The following is a 26,810-nucleotide window of genomic DNA, read 5'->3' as shown; positions in this document are numbered from 1 at the left end:
GTCTTTCTTATATAATAAGACCCGAAAGTCAAAATTTCTCCTTGATCCAGGGGCTGCAGAATGGATGTTGTATTAACAGGCATGAAAACAACATTAACCTCATTGTGCATCTCCATCAGAGCTCTTGGACTTAAAATATTCAGTAAACCATGTTATAAACAGATGTGATGTTATCCGGGCTTTGCTGTTCCATGTATAGAGTACAGGCAGAATAGAGTTAGCATAATTCTTAAGGGCCCGAGGATTTTTGGAATGGTAAATGAACACTGGCTTCAACTTAAAGACACTAGCTGCATTAGCCCCCACCAAAAGAGGCAGCCTGTCCTTTGAAGCTTTGAAGCCAGACATTGACTTTCCTCTAGCCATGAAAGTCCTAGGTGCATCTTCTTCAAATAGAAGGCTGTTTTGTCTACATTGAAAATCTGTTGTTTAGTGTAGCTACTTTCATTAGTTTTCTTGGCTGCATCTTCTGGATAACTTGCTGCAGCCTCTGTATCACCATTTCCTGCCTCATCTTGCACTGTTATGTTATGTAGATGATTTCTTTCCTTAAACTTCATGAACCAATGTCTGCTAGCTTTAGACTTCTTTTCTGTAGCTTCCTTACCTCCTTCAGCTTTCATAGAATTTAAGAGAGTTAGAGCCTTGCTCTGGGTTAGGCTTTGACGTAAGGAATTTTGCAGCTGGTTTGATCCTCCATCCAAACCATAAAACTTTCTCTGTATTGGCAAACACAGCTGTTTTGCTTTCTTATCATTTATGTGTTCACTAGAGTAGCAGTTTTAATTTCCTTCAAAAACTTTTCCTTTGTATTCACATCTAGGCTGTTTGGCACAAGAAGCCTAGCTTTCAGCTTGTCTTGACTTTAGACATGCCTTCCTCACTAAATTTAATTTCTAGCTTTTGATTAAAGTGAGAGTCACGTGACTCTTTCACTTGAACACTAGAGGCCATTGTAGATTATTAATTGGCCTAATTTGAGTATTGTTGTGTCTCAGGGAATAGGGCGGCCTGAGGAGAAAGGATGGGGAATAGCTGATTCATGGAGCAGTCAGAACACACACAATGTTTACTGATTAAGTTTGCTAACTTACATGGACACAGTTTGTAGCACCCCAAAACATTTACAGTAATAACATCAGAGGTCACAGATCACCATAATAAATATAATAACAATAAAAATGGAAAAGTTAGAAATATTGCAAGAATTACCAGTATGTGACACAGAGACACAAAGTGAACAAATGCTGTCAGAAAATAGTGCTTAAACACTTGCTTAAGACAGGGTTGCCACAAACCTTCAATTTGTAAAGTACACAGTACCTGTGAAGTACAGTAAAGTGAGGCACAATAAAATAAGTGTGCCTGTATTTTGTCCACTTGATCTGTCTTATGCTGAGTGGTGTGTTAAAGTTTGCTAAATGTTTTTGTATTTCTTTGCATCTATTTTAGTTTTTGCTTTATAAAGATAGTCACTGTGTTATTTGATACATAGATACCCATAAGTCTTCATTTTGTTTGAGTTGTAGCTTTTAACATGAGTGCTTTTTGGTTTGAATTCTAATTTGCGTCTGTGTTTCTTTATCTACAAGATATATTTCCTTTGTTCTATTTTTTAAGTTCCTTTTGGTATTCAGGGAATTTTATACTTTGCTCTTGTGGTTACATTTCTATGTATGCCTTTTAAAAATACTTTTATTTCCTTGCTTTCTTAACCTCTTATTTTTTAAAACACTTTTTTTGTGTGGTTTGTGATTATTTAATGGTATCCTTTATCTCATCGCATATACATTAATAAATGAGCTTATTTTACTTTTCTTCTCTCTTTGCCTCCATTTTTAGTTACTTTATTTCTACATATAACACATAGGATAAATCATATAATAAATGATTCTTCCACGCTCATCTCTACCTTTATTTTTTTAGTCTTAGCTTTTGTAACTACACGTATCAAATACCATTCTTTTTGCTGAAGTTCCTCAGTCAACTATTTGGTTAGATGAAGTTCATCTTTATTCTTCAGGACAGGCCCATAAATACAGAATTCCCTGAGGGCTGGTATATTTAAAACTTTTTTTGTAACCCTGATACTTGAGAAACATCTTTGCTAGATATAGAATCCTTAGGTTCACATTTACTTTCCTTGAAGTTTTTTGTTTTTTTTAAATGTTGCCTTGCTTTGTGTATTGTTTTTGAGAAGTCTGAAGCCTGTTTTATTCTCTTGCCCTTCTAAATTATTGCATCTTTTTTTCCAGGAGGCCCTAAGGATATCTTTTTTCTTTATGTTTGAAGTCTTACTTTTAAAGTTTTACCAGGATATGTGTTAGAGTTGATTATTGCAGGTCAGTTTGTCCTGGCTTCTGGTGAACCTTTTTAATATGTATATATACAGAGACTCCAAATATGTAAATTGGATATTCTTTTTCTCTCTTTATCTCAAACATTTTTTCTCTGACACTTTTTATCTTATTTTAAATCTCATTTTTATTCTTTTAATTGTTTCCCCACTATTCTTCAAAGCCCCATATTAAATTTTGTTTTTGTTTTTTTCAAATTTATTCTTCTTTAGGCATCCTGTAATCTAGGCTTCATTTCTAATATGATTTTGTCATTTTACTTCTTTTCTTGACATGAAACAATTCTTCCTTTCTTAGTTCTTAGTTTTTAATTTCTAAATTCTAAGAATTCTATTCTTAGTTTTTAATTTCTGATTTAAGATGGGGTTTTCTTTGTCCTCCATATCTAAATGCTTTTACTTGTTGGAATGAACATGGGTGTTGTATGTAAATAATGAATCATGGGAATCTATTCCCAAAGCCAAGAGTATACTGTATATACTGTATGTTAGCTAACTTGATAATAAATATATTTTTTTTAATGCTGTTTGATAATATGTAATTTAGATTAGAATGTTGTGTTATAGTTTTCTTCTCCTTCATAATTGGGTTTTTTGAGGAGGGGTTTCATCAGTTGAACTGTTTAGATTCTCATTTTTTGTTTTCTTTTTATAATAGTTTTATATAGATGAAGGTTGCTTCTGCATTTCTGTGAACAGGACTGGTGGCTTGGGGTGGTTTATAAGATTCCTACTTCAAGAGCTCCCTCATCTGGTGATTCAACAAAGTTTAGTGTCTTTATTGTCTTTTTAAGGGGAGGAATTGTAGATCCATCAGTTTATTGGATGATGCTTTTTAAGGAGGAGAGAAATTATAAGCCCATCAATTTTTAAAATTTGTTTAAGTCTTGCAGGATCCTAAATTCTGCTTTTTCTTTTTACTACATGTTTGCCACAGGATGTCTCCCTATTCCTTCTTAACATTCTTCTTCTCCAAAGCATTACCTTTCCTGTGTGTACTTTTAAGTCCTTTTTTCTACTCCGTATCTACCAGTACACTTTTTCAATATTCTCATACTTAGGGTAACTTTTTCTTTCTGGCTTGGTTTTTAGCTTTATACCTAGTTCTTGCTTCTCTTTTACAATTTTTCCTAAACTGCCCTTGCTCTTCATGAAAGTTTGTAATGGGATAATGAGGAAAAGCTTGCTGGGATTTGCTGACAGTTTCTACTCACAGATAATTTGAAGTCTGGATGTTCTGTTTTTTGGTTATACTGAGGATGTCAGTTTTTTGATGTTTTATTGGTTCTTTTCGTTCTTTAAAAGGAATGTAGAAATATTTTTGATATATGTGAACTCAACCTTTCATTTGTGATCTATTCCTTGAACAGTTTTAAATAAGTCAAGCTAATTGATGTCTGTTCTGTTTTAGGCTCAGCGTTTTATAGGAATTTTAAATAATTTTTGCCGTCCTGTTTATTACACTTAAAGTTCCATTGTGCTGGCTTTAAAATATGAGGAAGAAACCCACCATAATGTTCATATACAATATCTTAAAATCAGATCTATGTAAATATTCATAGTAGAATTAGGGTTGATTTTATTCCTGAAATAAATTTTGGAAGACAAAAAATAAGTTGGTGAATTTCTATTAAATGTATTAAAGCTCTTATTTTGTGAGTTTACAGTCATAATCATCTCTTTTGTTGTTGTTACAGTTGGTTGTATCCTTACTTCTGTGCCTCCTGGACTGGATCATGGCCTTACCTCTAAAGACACTTCTCCAACCAGTCCATGCTACAGGAGCAGAAAATGATAAAATAGAAAAATCTGTCCTCAATTGCATTTATAAGGTAACCTTATTTGCTTTATTGTTTATTTGGTAACCACAGTTTTTAAAACCTAAAGAAATAACATTTCTTGGTATTACATTTTTGTTTTTAGAGCTAGATATTTTCTAAGAACATAGATTTATCTTATAGTACCTAAGAGTAATTAAAACTTCTTCCTACAAGATGCTTCTGCTTTACTGCAGATTTTTGAAAGGAGTCAAATCCTTATGGAATGTGAGAATCATTAGTTAAATTTACTCATTCTTGTTTTTAAAAGGCATTAAATTTTACCTTGATTGAAGAACTGAGTTTTAAAATATTTAAAAATTTTTTCAAGCTCTTGTATTACCAGTTGTCATTTTTCTCCATTTATCTTTATTTATTTGTCTTCACTGAAAAGGAAAACTGTTTTCCCTCGTACTTCCAGGTATTACATGGGTGTGTTTATGGAGCTCAGTGTTTTAGCAATCCAAGGTATTTTCCAATGAGCCTCTCTGACTTGGCATCTGTAGATTATGACCCTTTTATGCATTTGGAAAGTCTGAAAGAGCCTGAACCTCTTCACTCTCCAGATTCGGAACGATCTTCTAAACTTCAGCCAGTGACAGAAGGTAAAAGGAATTCACTTTAGGACAGTATTATTTCTTGGATTCTCTCAAAGTATGATTTGAGGCCATAAGTAAAAATAATGGAGATGAGTATATCTTACTTTGTAGTTCTGTATCTCACCATGTATATTCTAGCAAAGTTCATTTTTAGTTTAAAAAATAACTTCAGAAACACAGGTACTAAGATTATATGTGATGACACTCCCTTTATACTTCTAGTGAAGTTATTCTGGTAAGGTTTTTTTGATACTTTACTTTATACATCATAAGATTTCTATAATGGAATAAGAGATTTAGCTTTGGAGTCTAAAAGATGTGGTATTGAATTTTGACTCTCATTTACTAGCTGAGTGGCTATGTCTGTTTCCTTATCTATAAAATAGGGCTGATAATATTTATTCCCTCGTGGTTGTTTTGAGTCCTGAATAAGATAATATGTGTAAAACCCTTTGTACAGTTCTTGGTAGGTAGTGAAGTCAGTAACGTTTTTTTTTAAGCCACATTGTTTCTACATTCAGAGAGTTTACTTTCAGATATAAGAGAAAGATGTAAATAAATAACCTTTAAATACGAGTATAAAAATAAAAGTACATTTAAGACACAGAGGTAGTTTAGAGGAACCCAGCAAATTATTGAAGGGTTTTAAGAAGGTTATATACATGAGAAAATTAGTACTGAGAGCAGTTTGAAAGCAGTGTTTTATGGAGTTGGCAGATTATGGCCCATGCCTGCCACCTGTGTCTGTAAATAAAGTTTTATTGGGACACATCCATGCTTTCATTTATGTATCATTGTGTCGGCTTTTGTGCAACAACAGTAGTGTTGAATAGTTGCAAACGAGATCATGTGGTCCAGAAAGCTGAAAATATTTACTATCTGCCCCTTACAGAAAAAGTTTGGTGATCTCTGGTAAAGATTGATTTTAGGAAAGTTAAACCAGGATCAGAGAAACCAATCATGAAGCTGTTGCAATAGGCCTACCAAGAATTGCTAAAGGCCTAAATCTCTCCCAAAGTAGACCAAGAATATGAGAAAGGCTAGAGGTTTGGGAAGGAGAATGAGGAGGTGCAATATTGCAAATGGTGTAGTTTGGGATGAATGTCGGATAGTCATATGAAGACCGCTAGTGGGCAGTTTGTTGTATATGCAGATCTCAATCGTAGCAGAAAGGTCTTTGTTAGGAATCTATATTTGTCTGCACGCACACACGCGCACGTATGTGTGTATTCTGAGAAGAAAAAAAGTTGGAAAGGAAGGAAAACTGGGAGAGAATAATTTCTCAGAAACAAAAACAGGAGAAAGATATTTAAAAGATTGGGTAATGGTATTAAATGATAGGCCAGATGCAGAAAGACTGAAAAATATGTCTGCTTTAGTTTCAGCAGAGAAGTAGGAGGGAGAAGTGGATGGCTGTGGGTTGAAGAGCAAAGAGGAGTTAAAGAAATAGAGCCATTTGTCAAAAGTACTCTTTAAAGAAGCTGGACTGTATAAAAAAGAAAGATAAATGATAAGACAGTAAGTAAGCTAAAAAATAATTCTCAGCAGAGGTAAAGGATTTCTAAGGATGAAGAGACTTGAACTTCTATAAACTGAGAAGGAAGATGGCAAGGGGATCATTAGTAGGGTGAAGCTCCTGAAGAGTGAGCTAGAAAGTATAGATGCTAATATTAGTCCTTATTCTGACCCAGAAAGAAAAAGAAGATGGAAGTAGATTAAGGGGATTAGCAGATGTTATTGAGAGTCCAACAGAAAATGGAAACTACAAAGTTTTAGTTGCACCAGCCAGCATTCAGTAAGGTGGATGTGGCAGAATACCTGGGAACTGTGGTTTTCAGAATGTTGGTATATGGTTTAGCCATGGAATCAAGGCTTGGTGAGGGTTGAACTGATGCTAGGAAATGGCTAATAAGTTGGAAGAAAATGGAGTGATTCATTGAATCAGAAAGTAAATGTTGCTAGTAAGTTAGAACAGTGATTCTCAGCCTTGGTTGCACATTGAAATACTGCTGCTCTGTTCCCATCCATAGAGATTTTGATATATTGATTTGGGATTGCTAGGGTTTTTTAAGGCTTTGTGGGTGGTTAATATGCAGCCGAGGTTGAGAATCACTGAGAGCATCAGTATGTTAGGACAGTAGTTTTTAAAATGAGTTTTTAAGCAGTGGAACCCCTGCAAATAAATTTCACAAGGAAGCCCACTTTGTAAAACTGATAAAAGCAGAGCTGCAGCAGGGTGGAGGCCTTGGATCCTACTGAACTCTATTCTGTCCATCTCCTAACAGCCCTCTCCAAGGGCTCTACAAAACAGAATGGGAAAATTACTAGATGAGAGATTGTGGTCAAAGAGTAAGCTATTAAGTGAGAGTTTGATTTTTATTTAATGTAAAAAAATTTTTTGAAGTGTATTTATTTTGAGAGAGAAAAAGTATGCAAATTGTGTAGGGACAAAGAGGGAAGAGAGAGAATCCCAAGCAGGCTCCACACTGTCAGCACAGAGCCCAACGTGGGGCTCAGCGTCCCAAACTGTGAAATCATGACCTGAGCCGAAACCAAGAGTTGGACACTGAACCGACTGGGCTACTCAGGTGCCCTGGACGAGTTTGATTTTTAAAGGTGTAATAGTTATAAATGTTCAAGACATCTAAGATGTGGCCATGATGATGGATTGGTGACATAGAATGCAAATAAAGATATGAAGTTACACATCAAAGAAATAGGGCTAGGGTTTGGGATTGGTCACAAATTGCTAATAGTTTCTCTAAAACACAAATACAGTTGACCCTTGACCAGTATGGGTTTGAACTGTGCAGGTCCACTGACACATGGAGTTTTGTTTTTTACTATAAATATATTTTTTCTCCTTTATGATTTTCTTTTCTTTAGCTTTATTATAAGAATACAGTATACAATACAAAAAAAACATTCAAAATGTGTGTTAATCAACTGCTTATGTTGTTGGTAAGGCTTTTTGTGAACAATAGGCTATTCGCAGTTAAGTTTGGGAGAAGTAAAAAGTTAAAACGTGGATTTTTCACTGCATGGAGGGATCAGTGCCCTAACCCCCATATTTTTCAAGGGTCAGCTGTATACAGAACTGAAATAAGAATATAAGATTTAAATTGAAGCTCAGATATAGTAGAGATATACTGGGAAGCATAGTATAGCAAAATAATTTAGACCGTAATTGATATATAGACAACTTTATATATTTAATTCTTTAGATTTGGTATAGTAAAACTGTTTATTTTACTTAAAAGCAAAATTATCTGAAAAGATTAGTTACTTTTTGCATTATTCTCAAAAGGGTAAAATGATGAAGCCTGAGGGCAGTATAGCACACTTGTTAAACAGTGAAATAAGTAGTTTACTTATGTAAAGGGAGTTTTTAATATATTTCAGACAAAATTTACTGTACCATTAACAGTTACAGTAAAAGACACAAAGGTAAAGATTTAAATAGACGAGTTTTATATTGATACCAAATACTCTGTGGAGTATTGTTCTCTAAGTGTGCTAAGTTGTTCCCTTTGGACTTTCTTAAAGGTATAAAAGACCAGATTAATGCAGAACCTTTTAGGAACAGCTGTAAGCCAACAGCAGGTGATCCTGTGGTCTATAGTGACAACATGCTGTGTTCGTTTTTTTTTTTTTTTCAATATGGCAAAGTGACTAATCATTGTGCCCTTGTCTAAGGCATGTTTCATCATCTTCAAGCACTTTTTTGGCCAAAGACTTCTAAACATAGAGTGTCCCTCCCTAATAAGCTCAGTATTAGATTGAACGAGTCTGATTTGAGGACTATTGGCAGGAGTAGGTGTAATTATTAAATTTACTAAATAATAAAGCAAGGTAGTAAAGTTGGCTTTTTGTCAAATAGCAGTAGTCTTATTAGCAAAAAGTCATCATTTGCAGGGTCAGAGTGAAAGGAGGCTCCAAAGGATTCATTTTGTCCTAATTACAGTTTCACCTATACATATTATGCAAAGCTAATATTTAAAGCATTTGCCAAAATTAACTTCCTCTGCATGTTCTATTAGAGTGCAATGAATTGCAGCAGCTTTTTATGTCTTGCTGCTTTTGTATGCTGTAATAATCTGTAATTATGGGTTTGCTGCAAATGCTGGAGGGTTTGTTTAATCTGACAATCTGAAAAGACAACCCTGAATAGACTTATTTAAATGAATGTTAGTTACACAAAGCCTTAGAAGCATCGATATCTTCATGTTACATTTTCTCACAAGGCTAGTTATTTAGAATTTCGTTTTGAATATCTAAATTAGAGAATTTCATATGTTTTCTTTATATCTAAATTGATTTTGAGGAGAGACACATATGTTCCATAGTTCATAACTCAAAATTTTAAATAAAATTGTCCAATTAACAAATTGAGAGATTTTTATCCTTCCATATTTATATATATCCTGAATTTAGAGAAGCAGCTTAGGAAAGAAAATGCTGTTACCTACATCTAAAATCTAAATGTAGTTTGTAAGTATTCTCAGTGTTAGTAATTATGACAGATTCGTAAATGAGTTCATTTGAACTGCATTCCCACTGTCTCTTCCTTTGAGAAGAGGATGTATAGGATGGACAGGAACCTAGGACTAGGGTTTTGTTTTGGGGAGAGCTGGCTCATTCTTGCAGTTTATTTATAAGTAAGTTTGAAAAAGGAACTCATAAAACCTGTGATACTTATAATGCTCTCAAAATTGAATGATTTGTATTGCTTCTGTTATATTCAACTTTGTATACAAGTTTTCAATTCATCTTTATTAAAAAAAAAACCTGTATTATTCTTAAAGAAAAATGGTGTTTGAGGTGTTTCAGTGATTTCTCTAAGATCACAGATCAAGCCAGAGGCGAAGTCAGGAATTTTTCTGTTTTGTGATGTTTCTATTAAATTATATTCTTTCACTTCTCAAAAATGTTCTACAAAAAAGATTCATTGCTTAGAACAAGTCATATATTTAAGTTTATCACTCAAAAGGAGGAGGACAAAGAAAGAACATAAAATTCTTTTCATACATCAAAAAATTTGTAATGTCTTTAATTACAATTTTTATTAAAATTTTTCTTTTTGTTTATTTTTGAGAGGGAGAGAGTACAAGCAGGGGAGGGGCAGAGAGAGAGGAATACACAGAATCAGAGCAGGCTCCAGGCTCCAGACTGTCAGCACAGAGCCCAACACAGGGCTCAAACTCACGAACCACAAGACTATGACCTGAGCTGAAGTCGGACATTCAAACAATTTAGCCACCCAGACACCCCTTTTATTACCATTTAAAATGTGATTAGGTCTTAGTTAGATGAGCTTTTCAATCGATCTGGCCTTTATAGATACTAAGGTATGCTAAATAATACTATTTTGAAGTTACTATACACAGGGAAAAAAAGTTGAATTGTTTCCATATGTCACAGTGATTTGCTAAAAGAAAAGGGCATTTTTTAAAAATGTTTATTTATTTTGAGAGCAATTGAGAACACTAGTGGGGAGGGGCAGAGAAAGGAAATCCCAAGCAAGCTCGTGGCTGTCAGTCGGAGCCCGACATGAGGCTCAAACTCACAAACCATGAGATCATGACCTGAGCCAAATTCAAGACTCAAGACCCTTAACTGACTCAGGCGCCCCGAAAAGGGCATTTTAACAAAAGATAAAAATACGGAAATTAAAGTTGTGGTAAAGATGGAACTAACACTGAACTGGGAAGCAAAAGACCAGCCCTGTTCTTTGGTAGACCAATCCCTTAGCTCTTGTGTACCCACTTGTCCTCACATTCAAAATGATGAGTACTGGCTAAATTGTCTGTAAGGTCCCCAACAGCATGAACTTTCATTGCATTCTAAGTTTTAATGAGGGGAAGGGAAAGCAGACACTACATTCAAGCCACTTCTCTGTTTTTTCATCCAATGGCATATCTTTTTACTTGACCTGCATATAGTCTTGAAAAAATGTAGGATTGAATTAAGGTTAATCATTTAGTGTTATCTAGTGTTGAATAGCTGATTTTCAGAACTAGGCATATTTATAATTGAAGAACAACTCAATATAATTGGAACTTTTTAAGTAAACTGAAAAATATTCATATATATACATGTATGTGGTCATAAAACATGATTGATAATGGAAGAAGATTAAAATTTTGATACTCCAACATTTCAAAGTCAACCAAAGTTCTCTCTTAGATTTGGAATAATGGAAAAAGATGTTTTTGCTATTAATGGCATAGCAGCTGGTTTCTTGCTGATCTCTGCTTGTAGTCAGTGAGGGCTATGGCCTTGAAAATATAACACTATTCTTTTCTCTTCTTTTTAAGCATCACATGAGCAGTGCACAAGCTAATGTCCTTACAAACTTTTTTTTAATATGAAATTTATTGTCAGATTGGTTTCCATACAACACCCAGTGCTCATCCCAACAGGTGCCCTCCTCAATACCCATCACCCACCCTTCTCTCCCTCCCACTCCCCATCAACCCTCAGTTTATTCTCAGTTTTTAAGAGTCTCTTATGGGTTGGCTCTCTCCCTCTCTAACTTTTTTTTTTCCTTCCCTTCCCCCGTGGTCTTCTGTTAAGTTTCTCAGGATCCACATAAGAGTGAAACATATGGTATCTGTCTTTCTCTGTATGACTTATTTCACTTAGCATAACACTTCAGTTCCATCCACATTGCTACAAAAGGCCATATTTCATTCTTTCTCATTGCCAAGTAGTATTCCATTGTGTATATAAACCACAATTTCTTTATCCATTCATCAGTTGATGGACATTTAGGCCAAGGGGTACAGGAGTGCTGATGCATAGGGGCACTTGTACCCAATGTTTATAGCAGCACTTTCAACAATAAACTTTTTTTTAAAGTGGAGTTTATTGAGATATAATTTACATAAAATATAATTTATTTTTTTATGTTGGAATTTTACTACGTATTATGTTGGTGGTTACACAACTCTGTACAGTTGCCAAAATGCATCACAAAGTACACTTAAAACTAAGGAATTTATGTAGATAATACTTTGATCATCAGGACATCCTCAAATCTAGATTTATTCTGGCAGATAGGCCATAGTGTTTCCAAATGATTAACTTTCAGAATATAAACAGTGTTCAGACAAGATCACTCTATGACTATGGTAGAACAATATAGAGACACAATCATTCTGTAATCATGTCTATAACTAAGACAACACTGTATGTACACACACATACAAACACACAACTAAACATCCTCTTCTAACATAAATGATGAGTGCTTCCTTACCAATGGCAACTCCTCCCCTGCCTCGTAGATGAAAAGTATCAAGACTGTCCCCAACTTCCCAACACCACTTATTTTGGAATTGGCTTCCACATCAACCTGCTTGCAGTCACATCGGCAATGTTTGGCTAGTGGGCTTTGCCAAGTTATTGTCTCTCTCCACTTCTTCCTTCCTCCCTTTATTCTGTTTTCTGTCTTCCTTCTCCCCCCACTCTTCCTCCTCCTTCATGTCCTGCCATTTCATGCCCTTGACTGCTGTATTCTTTGTTTTCTTTTTTTACTCCTTGCTATGCACATGCTCCTTATCTATTTGCTTCCCCTAATGTGCGTAAGGAAGGGGAAAAAATGCTTCTGACATCCAACTAACTGGGATCACAATGACCCAAAAGAATATCTTACAAAAATACAATACATAAGCAGGCCCATAAAATATGATTTCCCTGAAAGTTTTCATGGTATATACTGGTTATGTTGATTCACTGTTTAAATTGATCCTGACTCCTAAAGTTTAGTAAAAGATTATTTTCTCTGAAACTTTTACATCATTGATAAAAACCATAATTAAATGCCATGTTAAGGCATGCAGTTTCTCTGAATCTACTCATGAGATAAGCAACTTATCAGTTGGATTTCATTGGCTTTCTAATCTGTGTACTGAGTGATTTTAAGTGATTTATAAGACTTGTGATCCTTCTTTGCAAGTATGATTTACATGGGTGTCTGGATGGCTCAGTAGGTTAACCGTCCAGTTCTTGATTTCGGCTCAGGTCATGATCTCACAGTTTGTGAGTTTGAGCCTGGCATTGAGCTTTGCACTGACAGCGCGGAGCTTGTTTGGGATTCTTCTTGCCCTCTCTCTGCCCCTCCTCTGCTCACGCGCTCTCTCTCTAAATAAATAAATAAAGCTTTAAAAAAAAGAAAGTGTGATTTCTTTATAAAGGCTTAAGTTTAAATTGTGAATCCATAAGCAAAACTTTGAAAAGGGCTTTTTAAAAAAATTAACAAAACTTCATCAAGAGTTTTCTTCTTTGCCATCATTCTTATAAAACAGAATCTAAATCGAAAATATTTACTCTAATATTTGATGATAATTTTGATAATGTGATGAAATCTCCATTTGTTTTCTAAAAATTTCATTGTTACATGACTTCCTACCTAGGAAGCAGCAGTATCCCCACTCACTTATATTTCTTATTTCTAGTGAAAACTCAGATGCAACAAGGATTAATCTCTATAGCCGCCCGCACTGTTATTACACATCTGGTAAATCACTTGGGCCATTATCCAATGAGTGGTGGTCCTGCTATGTTAACAAGTCAGGTGTGTGAAAATCATGACAATCATTACAGTGAAAGTACTGAACTTTCTCCTGAACTCTTTGAGAGTCCAAATATCCAGTTCTTTGTGTTGAACAATACAACCTTAGTGTCCTGTATCCAGATCAGATCAGAAGAGAGTATACCTGGAGGAGGTTTATCAGCTGGCCTTGCATCAGCCAATTCAAATGTCAGAATCATAGTACGTGATCTCTCCGGAAAATATTCCTGGGATTCTGCCATCCTGTATGGACCACCTCCTGTGAGTGGCTTGTCAGAACCTACATCTCTCATACTTTCATCATCTCGTCAAGAGAAGGCAGAAGAGCCTCCTACATCTAATGAATGCTTAGAAGATATAACAGTAAATGATGGGGTTTCCCTCCAGTTTAAAAGAGGATTTAGAGAAACTGTACCAACTTGGGATACCATAAGAGATGAAGAAGATGTTCTTGATGAGCTTTTGCAATATTTAGGTATAACTAGTCCTGAATGCTTGCAGAGAACTGGAATTTCACTTAATATTCCTGCTCCACAACCTGTGTGCATTTCTGAAAAACAGGAAAATGATGTTATTAATGCTATCCTTAAGCAGCATACAGAGGAAAAAGAATTTGTTGAGAAACACTTTAATGACTTAAACATGAAAGCTGTGGAGCAAGATGAACCAACACCTCAAAAGCCTCAGTCAGCATTTTATTATTGCAGATTGCTTCTTAGCATATTGGGAATGAACTCCTGGGACAAAAGGTAAGAATAAAAGAATTTTTTTTTTTCAACGTTTATTTATTTTTGGGACAGAGAGAGACAGAGCATGAACGGGGGAGGGGCAGAGAGAGAGGGAGACACAGAATCAGAAACAGGCTCCAGGCTCTGAGCCATCAGCCCAGAGCCCGACTCGGGGCTGGAACTCACAGACCGCGAGATCGTGACCTGGCTGAAGTCGGACGCTTAACCAACTGTGCCACCCAGGTGCCCCTAAAAGAATTTTTTTAACATTAATCTTATTCGTCTTTTGATCAAGCATTTTAGTCTGTGTTCTTTTCCTCACTAAATTTTATCTGCCAATTAGTTGTTTGGCCACTGGACAGATTTCAGATCAGGATTCAAGGGAATAAAAATAAAACTCAATAAATTAACTATTAACATTTTCATAGTGAGTAGTAGAACTATGACTTAGAAATTATAAAAAATAAAAATTAAAAAAAAAGAAATTATAGCTCATATAATTGAAAGAAATCTTATTTTCCCAACCTTCTTGTAAACTGATAGTAAAAACTATTTTTTCTTATAACGCTTCTGACACCGAACGTGGGTTTTCCACACCAGGCAGTTCCAGCACTAACTGGAGTCAGCACAAACAGATTAAGGGCTCAGACCCACAAGTTCTGCCTCCCACTTCAGACAAAAGTTGCAAGTCCATACTTAAAACCAACTAGCTACAAATCAGATAACCACCTATAATGATAATTCACTATAATGACTCATTAAACATTTACTTCTATTTAGCGGTTTATTATAAAGGTTAGTTAAAGGTACAGATGAACATAGAGATGAAGAGGCATGTAGGGTGAAGTCTGAAAGGATCCCAAGTTGCAGGAGCTTCTGTTCCTGTGGAGTTGGGGTCTGCCACCCTTCCAGCACATTGAATTGAGTTGACTAACCGGGAAGCTCTTTGAACCTCATAGTGTAGGGATTGTTATGGAGACCTCTTCATATAGGTATGATTAATTATTACCATTCTCCCTTCCCCATAGGGAGGCTGAAAGTTCTAAGCTTCTTTTTATTTTTATTTTTTTAAGCTTATTTATTTATTTTGAGAGAGACAGAGTGCTAGCAGGGGAAGGGCAGAGAGAGGGAGAGAGAGAATCCCAAGCAGGCTTTGTACCAGCAGCACAGAGCCCGATGCGGGGCTCAAACTCACAAATCGTGAGATACGACCTGAGCCGAAACCAGGAGTCAGATGCTTAACCAACTGAGCCACCTCTGAAGTTCCAAGCTCCTAATCATGGTTTGTGCTTTCTAATGTCCAAGCCCTATCCTGAAGTTTTCTAGGAGCCCACCAAGCATCACCTCATCAGAACAAAGATGTTTCTGTTACCAAGGAATTGGAAGGGATTTAGGCACTCTATGTAAGATGTTCCTGTCACCTTCGTCACTCAGGAAATCACGAGAGTTTTAGGAGCTCTGTGTCAGGAACTGGGAGCGGAGCTGAAATATATATTTCTTTTTATGTCACATCAGCCTAACAGGTTTTTTAGAGTGACAGCGGTATGATCTTTTCTTGTTTGTATCAGAGAAATTAACTCAAGATTTAGCATCAAATCAAGAAAAGAATCTTTATTTCATTTTTTAAAATTTTGTTTTCTTACATATATTGTAAAAAACTATGTTAAAAACTTGGAATAAACACAAAGTATTCATGTAAGAGTTAAATGAAAAGGCATTAGATTTAAATCAGAAGAACCAGGTTAGGTCATTTAATCTTTAAGCTTCAGACTATAAGTTGAGGAAATAACTCTCATCTCACATGAATATGAGAATTAAATTAGATAATGTACATAAAATGCCAAAATTGTACACTAGTGTAAAGCATTACTGTACATTTGATTTTTAAAATTTCTGATACTAAAAGCTGTAGGGAAGTGGAAGAAGCAGCATTGTTTATTGTTTTTGTTCAATTTGCAGTAAGAGGGGAGCTCAAGTATCACTGGATGAATAAATCTTAAGAGTAATTTAAATGCGGGTGAAGCATTGAAATGCAGTTCTACTTGATTGACCAGTGTTTATAATCTTACTTAATTTAAATCCTTCGTTTATTAGAAGGGAGTATCCTCTACCTTATGGGAAAGGCATTTTGTCAGAAACACAATTTGTCTGATGGTATGTCCAAACGTAGGTAATTGCCACTCACAGGAGTGCACTCTATTCTCTTTTACTATAGGATGGTCCATATTCTGTCTCTTAAAAAAATGAAAGGTGGGAAGCTATATTTTGCCACAGCAAACATTGATTTGATGAATATAATTTGTACATATTTAGCACCTATAGAACCTATTTGATGAAATTTCTACATTGCTTCATAGTGTAAAAAATACCCATAAGGTAAAACAAGAAAGCAAAGCAAATTCCATCTGGATTACTTGGTAATCCATATGCTTACTTGGTAATGATTTAGATTTTGTGAGTATTTTATTTCTCATTAGGAGCAGCTTTCTTATATATTTTTAGGGAACTCTTAAGGAACCTACAAGTATTTTTGTCCATTTTTCTGGATATGAGCTTTATAAGCTTCTGCAAGGAAAAATTGAAGTGACCAATAGATAATGATCCACTAACAGAAATCTGTGAAGGCCTAAGTAGAAATAATGACCTATATTCTTTACATTTCTTTTAGGGTCTGTTCTCCTTTGTGTTAGAAGTATGAAAAGGCAAGAAAAGTGTTTAAGAGTTGCATGAGTAGAGTGGAAAGTATTTCTGGGACTGTTATGTTGTTCACTGCAAAGGTGATGAAAATGTTTATAAATCTCTCTGTTTAGGAGGAGCTTTCATCTCCTAAAGAAAAATGAGAAACTACTGAGAGAACTTAGGAACCTGGATTCCAGACAGTGGTAAGTTGTTGGAGAACCTTCAAATTTATAACTAGCAACTGTCAGCTATTTCTCTTTATGTGTGAATAATACTGTATTGTTGATTTCTAACTTTCTGAGAAGAACTACATTTCATTTATTTATACCTTTCAGTAATAAGCTTTTTGAAGAAAGTTCAGGGCTATGTTAAAGTATTTGGTATCTCGGAATTGTTTACCCTTTTTTATGCATTTCAGAATTCTTTTGATTGCAGAAATCTAATTGAAACTATAAAATGTCCTTTGGTTTTCCTGTATGTAGATATTCCAAGTATACCCTTTTTGATTAGTCTCAGAGGTCTCAAGTGAAATGACTGGCGAATACAAGCTAGTACATACTAAAAATATTAATGGAACAAAGATGGATGTAGGTTATTATATTGCTGTAAATCTGATTTCTGATTAAGCTCTTGGATTATGTACCCATTTACATGTAGGTTTTGATATGTAAAACTCTTATATCATTATTTTAATGGTATCTAGGTTCTTGATGCATATGGGATGTATATGGACAAGATTTCTGGGAAACCAGTGCTAGAAATTGCAGAATATCACTTAACTGGAATTCCTATAAGGTTGACATGTATATGTGCTACTTTCTTTTCTAGACTCAAAAAATAAAACTTATGGGTAAGTGCTTTGGGGCAGTATAACTAGAAACACATTAATAAAGTGATGCTTTGAATGTTACCATTACTCAGAATGCCTGTATTTCTGAGATCTCAAATCCACAACCTACTTAACATCCATTTCTCACCCTCTCACATCTTTGTCAGCTGCTGTTTTGTACTTTCATGTTTCCAGTTTTTTGGTTTTTCTGTTTCCACGGTCAGTCTGCCACCAACCTCTGATTTCACTTGCCCTGTCCAGCTAATTCGCACATTGTCAACTATAAAAATACTATTTCTGGCATTTTCAAAACTACTCTTCCATTTAAGTTTATATATGTAGGTATGTAGATAATCAATATATATATTAATTCCAATCAGTTCTCCAATTGGAATCATTCTTAACATCTTTCTCTACTCCTAGGCAGAGGTATATTACTAGAGAAAATGATCAAACCATTGTGATATAGGAGTTAGTGTAGATTCATGCTCCTTAACTTCAATACCTTCTCTACTGTTCGGCAAATTTCTTATCCCTTGTTTACTTCTTACCTTGTTTCTCAGAGTAATTATTATAAACCGCTTCTTTGTTTTTTAAGCCCTTCCTTATAGTCAAATGATCATCTCTATTCTAACCTCCTTAAGGATTCAATTCAAATGTTTGACCTCTTCTATAAAAGTCTGGTAGAACAATAGTTCCTAACCTTTCTTCTTCCTCCACACATTCGCATTTTAACACACATTAGTCACATCTTATAAATTAAATTCAGTGATTCTGACGATTAAGGAACTAATTTGAATCAAGCCAACCGCATGCCATCATTATTCTATAGGAATGCATAGTAAAGATAATTCATTCCTTTCCCATATCAAACAACTCTGACTTATAACTTTCTCTCTTTAAAAATCCCTTTTTTTTTTTTTTTAATCTCTTTATTTTTGACAGAGAGACAGAATCTGAAGCAGGCTCCAGGCCTCTTGAGTTGTCAGCAGAGTCTGAGGTGGGGCTCCAACCCGCCAACCCTGAGATCATGACCTGAGCCAAAGTCGGACACTTAACCGACTGAGCCACCCAGGCGCCCCTTGCTTTAAAATTTCTGTATTGAGTCATCTTTTCTTGCTCACCTTCAGTTTCAGAAAAGCCTTTTTTCCCCCATCTGTACTTCTGCTTACTACCTTTTCTGACTGCTCTAGGATCTTCAAAAAGTTATCCCATCTTTATCTTGTATTTCTACTTACCCTTTAACCATCAGCACACCTGTTACCTTCCTTTAAACAAAACTTCTCAGTTACCATCCTTTGAAGCTACAGTCTATCTTTTTTATGCCTTTTACTACCAAATTTTATGAGAAAATAGAATCTTTACTCAGTTCTTTGGTTTTTGTTGTTCTTAGCTTTTCTTAGAATAATCTTTTAAAAATAATGTTTCATTTCTCTGGTTATTATAGAAAATATACAATAGAAAAATAAACAATCTACCAGTAAAGCCTTGGATTACAAGTAACTTGTTCTTTGAGTGTTCCACAGGATGAGCAAACATTTCTAATAAATTTTAACTTGATAAATGAGCCAGTGGTTCTTGAAATTGGCTTTAATATACGAGTGCTTTGGATTGCAAGCATGTTTCCAGAACAAATTATCACAAACCAAGGTTTTACTGTATTTATAACACTATTCTTAACATTTGTTTATGTAATTTTTCTCTTTTTTGATAGACATGCATTTGATTTGTTTGTTTTAAAAAACTGGAATCACAGTAATATATATGTACATAGTAAGTTATCTTTTAAAAAGGACTTTATCATTGGGGTGCCTGGGTGGCTCAGTCCATTAAACATCCAATTCTTGATTTCGGTGCAGGTCATGATCTCACAGTCATGAGATCAAGCCCTGTGTCAGGCTCCTTGCTGAGCATGGAGCCTGCTTGGGATTCTTGCCCTCTGCCCCTACCCCCAGCCTCTCAAAATAAACAAATAAACATTTTTTAAAAGGAACTTTATCATATTGTGAGCATTTTCCTCAGCCATTTTGATATTTTTCAAAAAAAATTTTTTATGGTGCCAAGTTCTGTGATTATTGGACATTTAAGTTGTTTTTATCATGCCCTAGGATAGATTTCTAGAAATAGAATTATTACATCAAAGCATAAGAACTTACTTCAGGTCATATATATTGCAAAACCACCTTTCACTAAGTACTAATTTCTACTCCTACCAACACTGTATAAGAATACTTACAGAAATTCTACTTAGCCAACACAAGGTGTTAATCACATTTCTAAATCTTTCCTAGCTTGAGAGGCAGGTCATGGTATCTCTTTAATTTATAGTTCTTTATTAGTAACAAAGTTAATATTTTTCATGTATTTGTAACAAATTTTACTCTTTTCCAATTCCTTCTCAGTGTCCTTTTTCTATTTAAAGTGGAATTTTTCTAACCTGTAAGAGCTCTCTTACATATATGGTTATATAAGGATTAACTTTCGTACTTATTGTGGGAGTTTTCCCAATTAGTTGTTTGGCTATCAGTTTTCAACAATTTCACATTGTTTAACATACAGGTTTTTCAGGGGCGCCTGGGTGGCACAGTCGGTTAAGCGTCCGACTTCAGCCAGTTCACGATCTCGCGGTCCGTGAGTTCGAGCCCCGCGTCAGGCTCTGGGCTGATGGCTCGGAGCCCGGAGCCTGTTTCCGATTCTGTGTCTCCCTCTCTCTCTGCCCCTCCCCCGTTCATGCTCTGTCTCTCTCTGTCCCCCCAAAAAATAAATAAGGGTTGAAAAAAAAATTAAAAAAAAAAAACAAAAACATACAGGTTTTTCATTTGTATGTAATTATGTCTCTCAGTCTTTTTTCTTTGGATTTTTTTCAATTGTTTAATCATACTTCAAGAATTAATTCTGTCTTGAAATCAACTAAACATTCTATTATATTTCCTTCTAGATCCATAGTTACTTGTTGGAGTGGTAATTATTTTACATTTAATTCTTTATTTCTTCTGGAATACGTTTTATTTTATGCAGTAAGAAATTAATATTGGACAATAGTCTTTCTCTGTAATTTGTTGGTAATATATACCTTTCCCATTGATTTAATGTTTCCTTTATCAAATAGTAAGCTGTGTATTTCAAAACTATCTGTTCATTTCTTTTGATTTTTCTATGAATTTTGTGCAGATGTTAGTGTTTCACTTATTGTAGCTTTATATTTTAATATCTGATAGGCCCAGTCTTCTTCCTCACCCTCCTCATACATATTCTTCTTTTCTTAGATATTTTCACCTGTTTATTCTTCTAGATACATGTTAGAATCAGGCTGTTGTTTTCCAGAAAAAAATCCCATTGATATTTTGCTTTGATATGCAATAAAACTTTCATATAGAAAGAATAAGCACATTTGTTATCATTCTTCCCATTAGTAATCATGGCATGTTTTTCATTTATTCTGGGGCCCAGACATTACTTTTAGGGTTATTTTATTGCTGTGATGCTATTCTAAAAATTTTTTTTAACATTTGTTTATTTTTGAGAGACAGAGAGCACAAGCAGGGCAGGAGCAGAGAGAGAGGGAGACACAGAATCCGAAGCAGGCTCCAGGCTCTGAGCTGTCAGCACAGAACCCAATGCGGGGCTCGAACTCACAGACCGCGAGATCATGACCTGAGCTGAAGTCAGCCACTTAACCAACTGAGCCACCCAGGCGCCCCTGCTGTGATACTATTCTAAATAGAATTTATTTCCCATTATATTTTGCTATCCAGATACTTTAGTGAATTCTCTTATTTATTTTAAACATTTTATAGTTATCTCAGTCTTAGGATCTGTCTAGGTATATAATTATCTACAAATAATCTCTTTTCTAAGAGTTATGCCTGTTTTTGTTTATATCATGTTTTATTACATTGACTAGAACTTGCACTACAGTGTTCAGTAGTTATTGTAAGAGAGAGTGGACATCCTGTTAAAGGAATCTTTTTCAGCATCTATTCAAATTTTCATATAGTTTTGCTTTCTTAACTAATTGATGTACTTTAAAACCACTACATTGATAATACTAAGTAATTCTTGCATTCTTGGGATAAACCCTACTGGGTCATTTGACTTCCTGTTGTGTTAAATATACTAGATTTTCATTTTGAATTAGTGTATAGTCCATTTCTAAGCATATTCTATATTTAAATTTTTATCTGTTCTTATTATGTTTTTAGAATTAAGGCTATAGCCAGGTTCATGAAATGAATATTATCTGTTGTTTGAAAATTTAGAACAATTAGTAAAATTTCTAATTCTTCCCATTTGTCTCGTTATTAGTCTCTGGGTTTTCTTTTAGCTCTTGGGTCATTTTCAATTTATTTTATCTTTTTGGTTTTTTACAAAACTCTTTTTCATTGAGACTTTCAAAACGCATACTAGCAGGTAATAGTATCATAATTCTGTCCTATTCCTTTTCTCCTTTTATTTTTGTTGGACTTTTTTTTTCTCTTTTTAAAAAGTTAATTAATTTATGTATTCCCATATTATCCCTTCAAAGTTTTTCAACCTGGCTTTATTGAGATAGAATTGACATACAACATTTTGGTAGTTTATGGTTTAAACATAATGATTTATAAATATACATATTGCAAAACGATTACCACAATAAGGTTAGTTAACACATCTATTTTAGTTACATGTTACAATTATTTTTTTGTAATGAAAACTTTAAAAAACCCTCTCTCTTAGCAACCTTTAAATATATAGTACGGTACTGTTAACTATAGTTAGCATGCTGTACATTACTTCCCCCGAATTCATCTTACAACTGGAAGTTTATGCCCTTTGACCACCTTCACCAATTTTGCCCCTTACCCCCTCCCCACCCCTGGAACCAATCTGTTCTCTGTTTCTATGAGTTCAGTATTTCAGATTCCACATATAAGAGAGAACATACAATATTTGTCTTTCTTTGACTTATTTCACTTAGCATAATGCCCTCAAGGTTCATCTAAATTGTCACAAATGGCAGGCTTTCCTTCTTTTTTTTATGGCTGAATTCCATTATTTAGTTGGCTCTTGAACAACATGGGTCAGGGGCACCAACTCTCCCCACTCCTATCCCCGTGCAGTTGAATGTCTGTATACAGCTTTGACTCCCCCAAAACTTAACTACTAATAGCCTGCTGTTGACCAGAAGCTTTACTGATAGCATAAACAGTCAACTGACATATGTGTTATATGTTGTATGTGTTATATATTGTACTCTTTAAACTATAGGAAAAATGTTAACTGAGAAAATCATAAGGAAGAGAAAATATATCTATACCACTGCACTGTATTTATTGAAAAATTTTTGTTTATAAATGGACCCACACAGTTCAAACCCCTGTTGTTCATGGGTCAACTGTACATGTATACCACATTTTCTTAATCCATTCATCTGTTGATGGACAGGTTGTTTTTCACACATTGGCTATTATAAATAATGCTGCAGTGAACATGGGGATGCAGATATCTCTTCAAGAGAGTAATTTTGTTTCCTTTGGATATATACCCAGAAGTGGGATTGCTGGATTATGGAGTAGTTCTGTTTTTAATTTTTTGAAGAACCTCCATACTGTTTTCCATAATGGCTGCATCAATTTACATTCCCACCAACAGTGTACAAGGGTTGTCTCTTTTGTACATCTTTGCCAGTACTTGTTATCTCTTGTCTTTTTGATGATAGCTATTCTAACAGTTGTGAGGCGGTATCTCCCTGTGGTTTTGATTTGCAGTTCCCCAATAATTAGTGATGCTGGACACCTTTTCATGTACCTGCTGGCTATTTGAATATCCCCTTTGAAAAATATCTCTTTGAGTCCTTGGCCATTTTTCTTAGGTCCTCTTTTCTTTTTTTGCCCACTTTAATTGCATTCCTTGTTTTATTACTGTTGAATTGTATGAGTTACTAATATTTTGAATACTAACCCATTATCTGATACATATATATAATTCGCAAATATTTTCTTCCATTTCGTAGGTTCCCTTTCCATTTTGTTTATCATCTGTTCTGCTATGCACAAGCTGTTTAGTTTGACATAGTCCCACTTGTTTGTGTTGGTTTTGGTTTGGAGTTTTGGTTTTGTTGCTTGTGCTTTCATGTCTAAAAAAAATCACTGCCAAGACCAGTGTCAAAGAGCTTACCTTCTATTTTTCTTCTAGGAGTTTTATGTTAAGTCTTTGATCCATTTCATGTTAGTTTTTGTGAGTGGTATAAGGTAGGAGTCCAGTTTCATTCTTTTGCATGTGAATATCTGCTTTTTCTCCATACCATTTATTGAAGAGACTATCTTTTCTTCATTGAGTATTCTTGGATCCCTTGTCAAATATTAGTTGACTATTTATGCATCGGTTTATCTCTGGGTTGTCAGTTCTGTTCTATTGATCTTTGTTTTTATTACAATACAATTTGATGACTATAGTGTTGTAATATAATTTGTAATCAGTAAGTGTGATGCCTCTAGCTTTGTTATTCTTTCTCAGAATTGCTTTGACTATCTTGGGTCTTTTGTGATTCCATATGAATTTTAGTATAGTTTCTCTGTTTCTGTGAAAAATGCCATTGGGTTGATAAGGATTACAGTGAATCAGTAGATTACTTTGGATCAAATGAACATTTTAATACTAATCCATGAACCACAGGTTATCTTTCTCTTTATTTGTTTCTTCAATATCTTTCATCAATGTCTTAAAGTTTACATTATGAAAATCGTTTATCTTGGTTAAATTTTTTCCTAAGTAAATTTTTTGGATGCTATTATAAATGAGATTTTCTTTATTTCTTTGGCAGATAATTCAATGTTAGTATATAGAAAAATGACCGATTTTTGTATCCTACATTTTTATTGAATTTGTTTACTAGTTCTAACAGTTTTTTTATGGAGTCTTCTGGATTTTCTTATAAGGTCATGTCATCTACAAAAGGAGATAATTGTATTACTTTCTTTCCAATTCAGATGCTTTCTATTTCTTTTTCTTGCTTGATTGCTCTGGCGAGGACTTCCAGTTATATATTAAGAGTGATGAGAGTGGGCACCCTGATCTGTTCCTGTTCTTAGGAAAAAATCTTTCAGTTTTTCTCTGTATGATGTTAGCTGTGAGCTTGTCAGATAAGGCCTTAATTATGTTAAAGTGCATTCCTACTCTGTCCAGTTTGTTGAGAGTGTTTGTCATGAATGGATATTGAATTTTGTCAAATTCTTTAGCTGCATCTATGGAGATGATTGTGTGAATTTTATCTTTTATTCTGTTAATGTGATGTATTCCATCTATTGATTTGCATGTGTTGAACCATCCTGGCATCCAAAGGATGAATCTTACTTTATCATGTTGTTTGATCCTTTAATGTACTGTTGAATTCTATTTGTTAGTATTTTGTTGAGAATTTTTGCATCTGAACTCATGAGATGTTGGCCTGTAATATTCTTTTCTTATAGTATTCTTAACAAGCTTGGGTATCAAGGTAATGCTGTCCTGATAAAATGAATTTGGAAGTATTCCCTCCTTTTCACTTTTGTGGAAAAGTTTGAGAAGGATTGGTATTACTTCTTTAATTGTTGAGTAGAATTCACAGTGAAACCATCTGGTACAGGGCTTTTCTTTGTTGGAAGGTTTTTGATTACTGCTTCCATCTGCTTACGTGTTTAGACTTTCTGTTCTTTGATAATTAAGTCTTGGTAGGTTGTACATTTCTAGGAACTTACTTACCATTTCTTTTAGGTTATCCAATTGTTTGGCATATAGTTGTTTATCATAATCTCTTACGATCATTTGCATTTCTGCGGTATCAGTTGTAATATCTCCTCTTTGTTTATAACATTCATTCAGATTCTCTTTTTTTGTGGTTTATTTAGCTAAAGGTTTTCCAATCTTGTTCATATTTTCAAAGAACTAGCTCTTAGTTTTGATCATTTTTTCTGTTTTCCTATTCTTTATTTCATTTATTTCTGCTCTAGTTTTTATTGTTTCCTTTCTTCTGTTAACTTTGGGCTTAGTTTATTCTTCTTTTTCTAGTTCCTTTAGGTGTAAAGTTAGGTTATTTATTTGAGATCTCTTTTCTTTTTTTTTTTTTTTATTTTAGAGAGAGAGAGCACAAACAGGGGAGAGGGGCGGAGGGGGAGAAAGAGAGAATCTTAAGCAGGCTCTTTGCTCAGCGCAGAACCCAGCGTGGAGCTCAGAGCTCAATCCCATGACCCCAGGATCATGACCTGCACCAAAATCAAGAGTCAGACGCTCAACTGACTGAGCCACCCAGGCGCCTCTCTTTTTTCTTGATGTATGTATATATCACTATAAACTCCCCTCTTGAAACTACTTTTGCTGCATTCTATAAATTATGGTTTGTTGTATTTCCTTTTTTGTTTGTCTCAAGATATTTTTAATTTCCCTGTTGGTTTCTTTTTTGACCCATTGGTTGTTTAGGAGTGTGTCATTTAGTTTCCATGTATTTGTGAATTTTTCAGCTTTCCTCCTGTTTATTGATTTCTAGTTTAATTCCTTTGTGTTTGGAAAAGATACATGACATAAGATTTCTATCTTCTTGAATTTGTTGAGATTTGTGTTCCAGCACATGATCTGTCCTAGATCATGTTGGCCTGTAATTTTCCATGTGCACTTGAGAAGAATGAATGTGCACTTGAGAAGAATATATATTCTGGTACTGTTGGACAGAATGTTCTATATATATCTGTTAAGTCTGTTTGGTCTGTAGTACTGTTCAAATGTACTTTCTGGCTTGATTTCCTGTCTGGATGATTTGTTCATTGTTGAGAGTGGGGTGTTAAAGTCCCCAGCTGTTACTGTATTGCTGTTTATTTCCCTTTACTATTACTATTTGCTTTATATAGTTAGGTGCTTCAGTGTTGGATGCATAAATATTTATAATTGTTTTGTCTTGATGGATTGACCCATTTATGGTAGTGACTTTTTTTTTTTTACCGTTTTTAACACACAGTCTACAAATATAGCAACCTTTGCTTCTTTTTGTTGCTTTACCATTTGCTTAAAATATTGTTTTCCATCCCTTCATTTTCATACTCTGTGTTGTGTTGTCTGTAAAGCTAAAATGAGTCTCTTGTAAGCAGCATATCATTTGGAACTCACTTTTTTTTTCTGATCTATTCAGCCATTCTGTCTTTTGATTGGCAAATTTAATTCATTAACATTTAAAGTAATTATTGAGAGGTAAAAACTTACTAATGCCATTTTTTCATTGT

General features: G+C 34.6%; 1 protein-coding gene across 10 annotated transcripts in view; it reads left to right on the top strand.

Annotated features, from left to right (window-relative positions):
- The window catches only part of RALGAPA1 (Ral GTPase activating protein catalytic subunit alpha 1), a 273,838-nt gene that overhangs the window by 166,543 nt on the left and 80,485 nt on the right, over window positions 1-26,810 (top strand). For all 10 annotated transcript variants that reach the window (XR_007152890.1, XM_047862177.1, XM_047862172.1 and 7 more), the window contains 4 exons: window positions 4,054-4,188; window positions 4,595-4,778; window positions 13,232-14,096; window positions 16,886-16,957. Coding sequence is in view for 9 of the 10 variants with exons in the window: in XM_047862177.1 (XP_047718133.1) it covers window positions 4,054-4,188; window positions 4,595-4,778; window positions 13,232-14,096; window positions 16,886-16,957 (1,256 nt within the window). In the remaining variant the exon portion in view is untranslated. The remainder of the gene's footprint in view (window positions 1-4,053; window positions 4,189-4,594; window positions 4,779-13,231; window positions 14,097-16,885; window positions 16,958-26,810) is intronic.

The sequence above is a fragment of the Prionailurus viverrinus genome, chromosome B3, assembly GCF_022837055.1.
Source record: "Prionailurus viverrinus isolate Anna chromosome B3, UM_Priviv_1.0, whole genome shotgun sequence".
Classification (NCBI taxonomy): domain Eukaryota; kingdom Metazoa; phylum Chordata; class Mammalia; order Carnivora; family Felidae; genus Prionailurus; species Prionailurus viverrinus.
The sequence above is the reverse complement of the archived record's forward strand: the minus strand, read 5'-3'. Positions and strand labels throughout refer to the sequence as shown.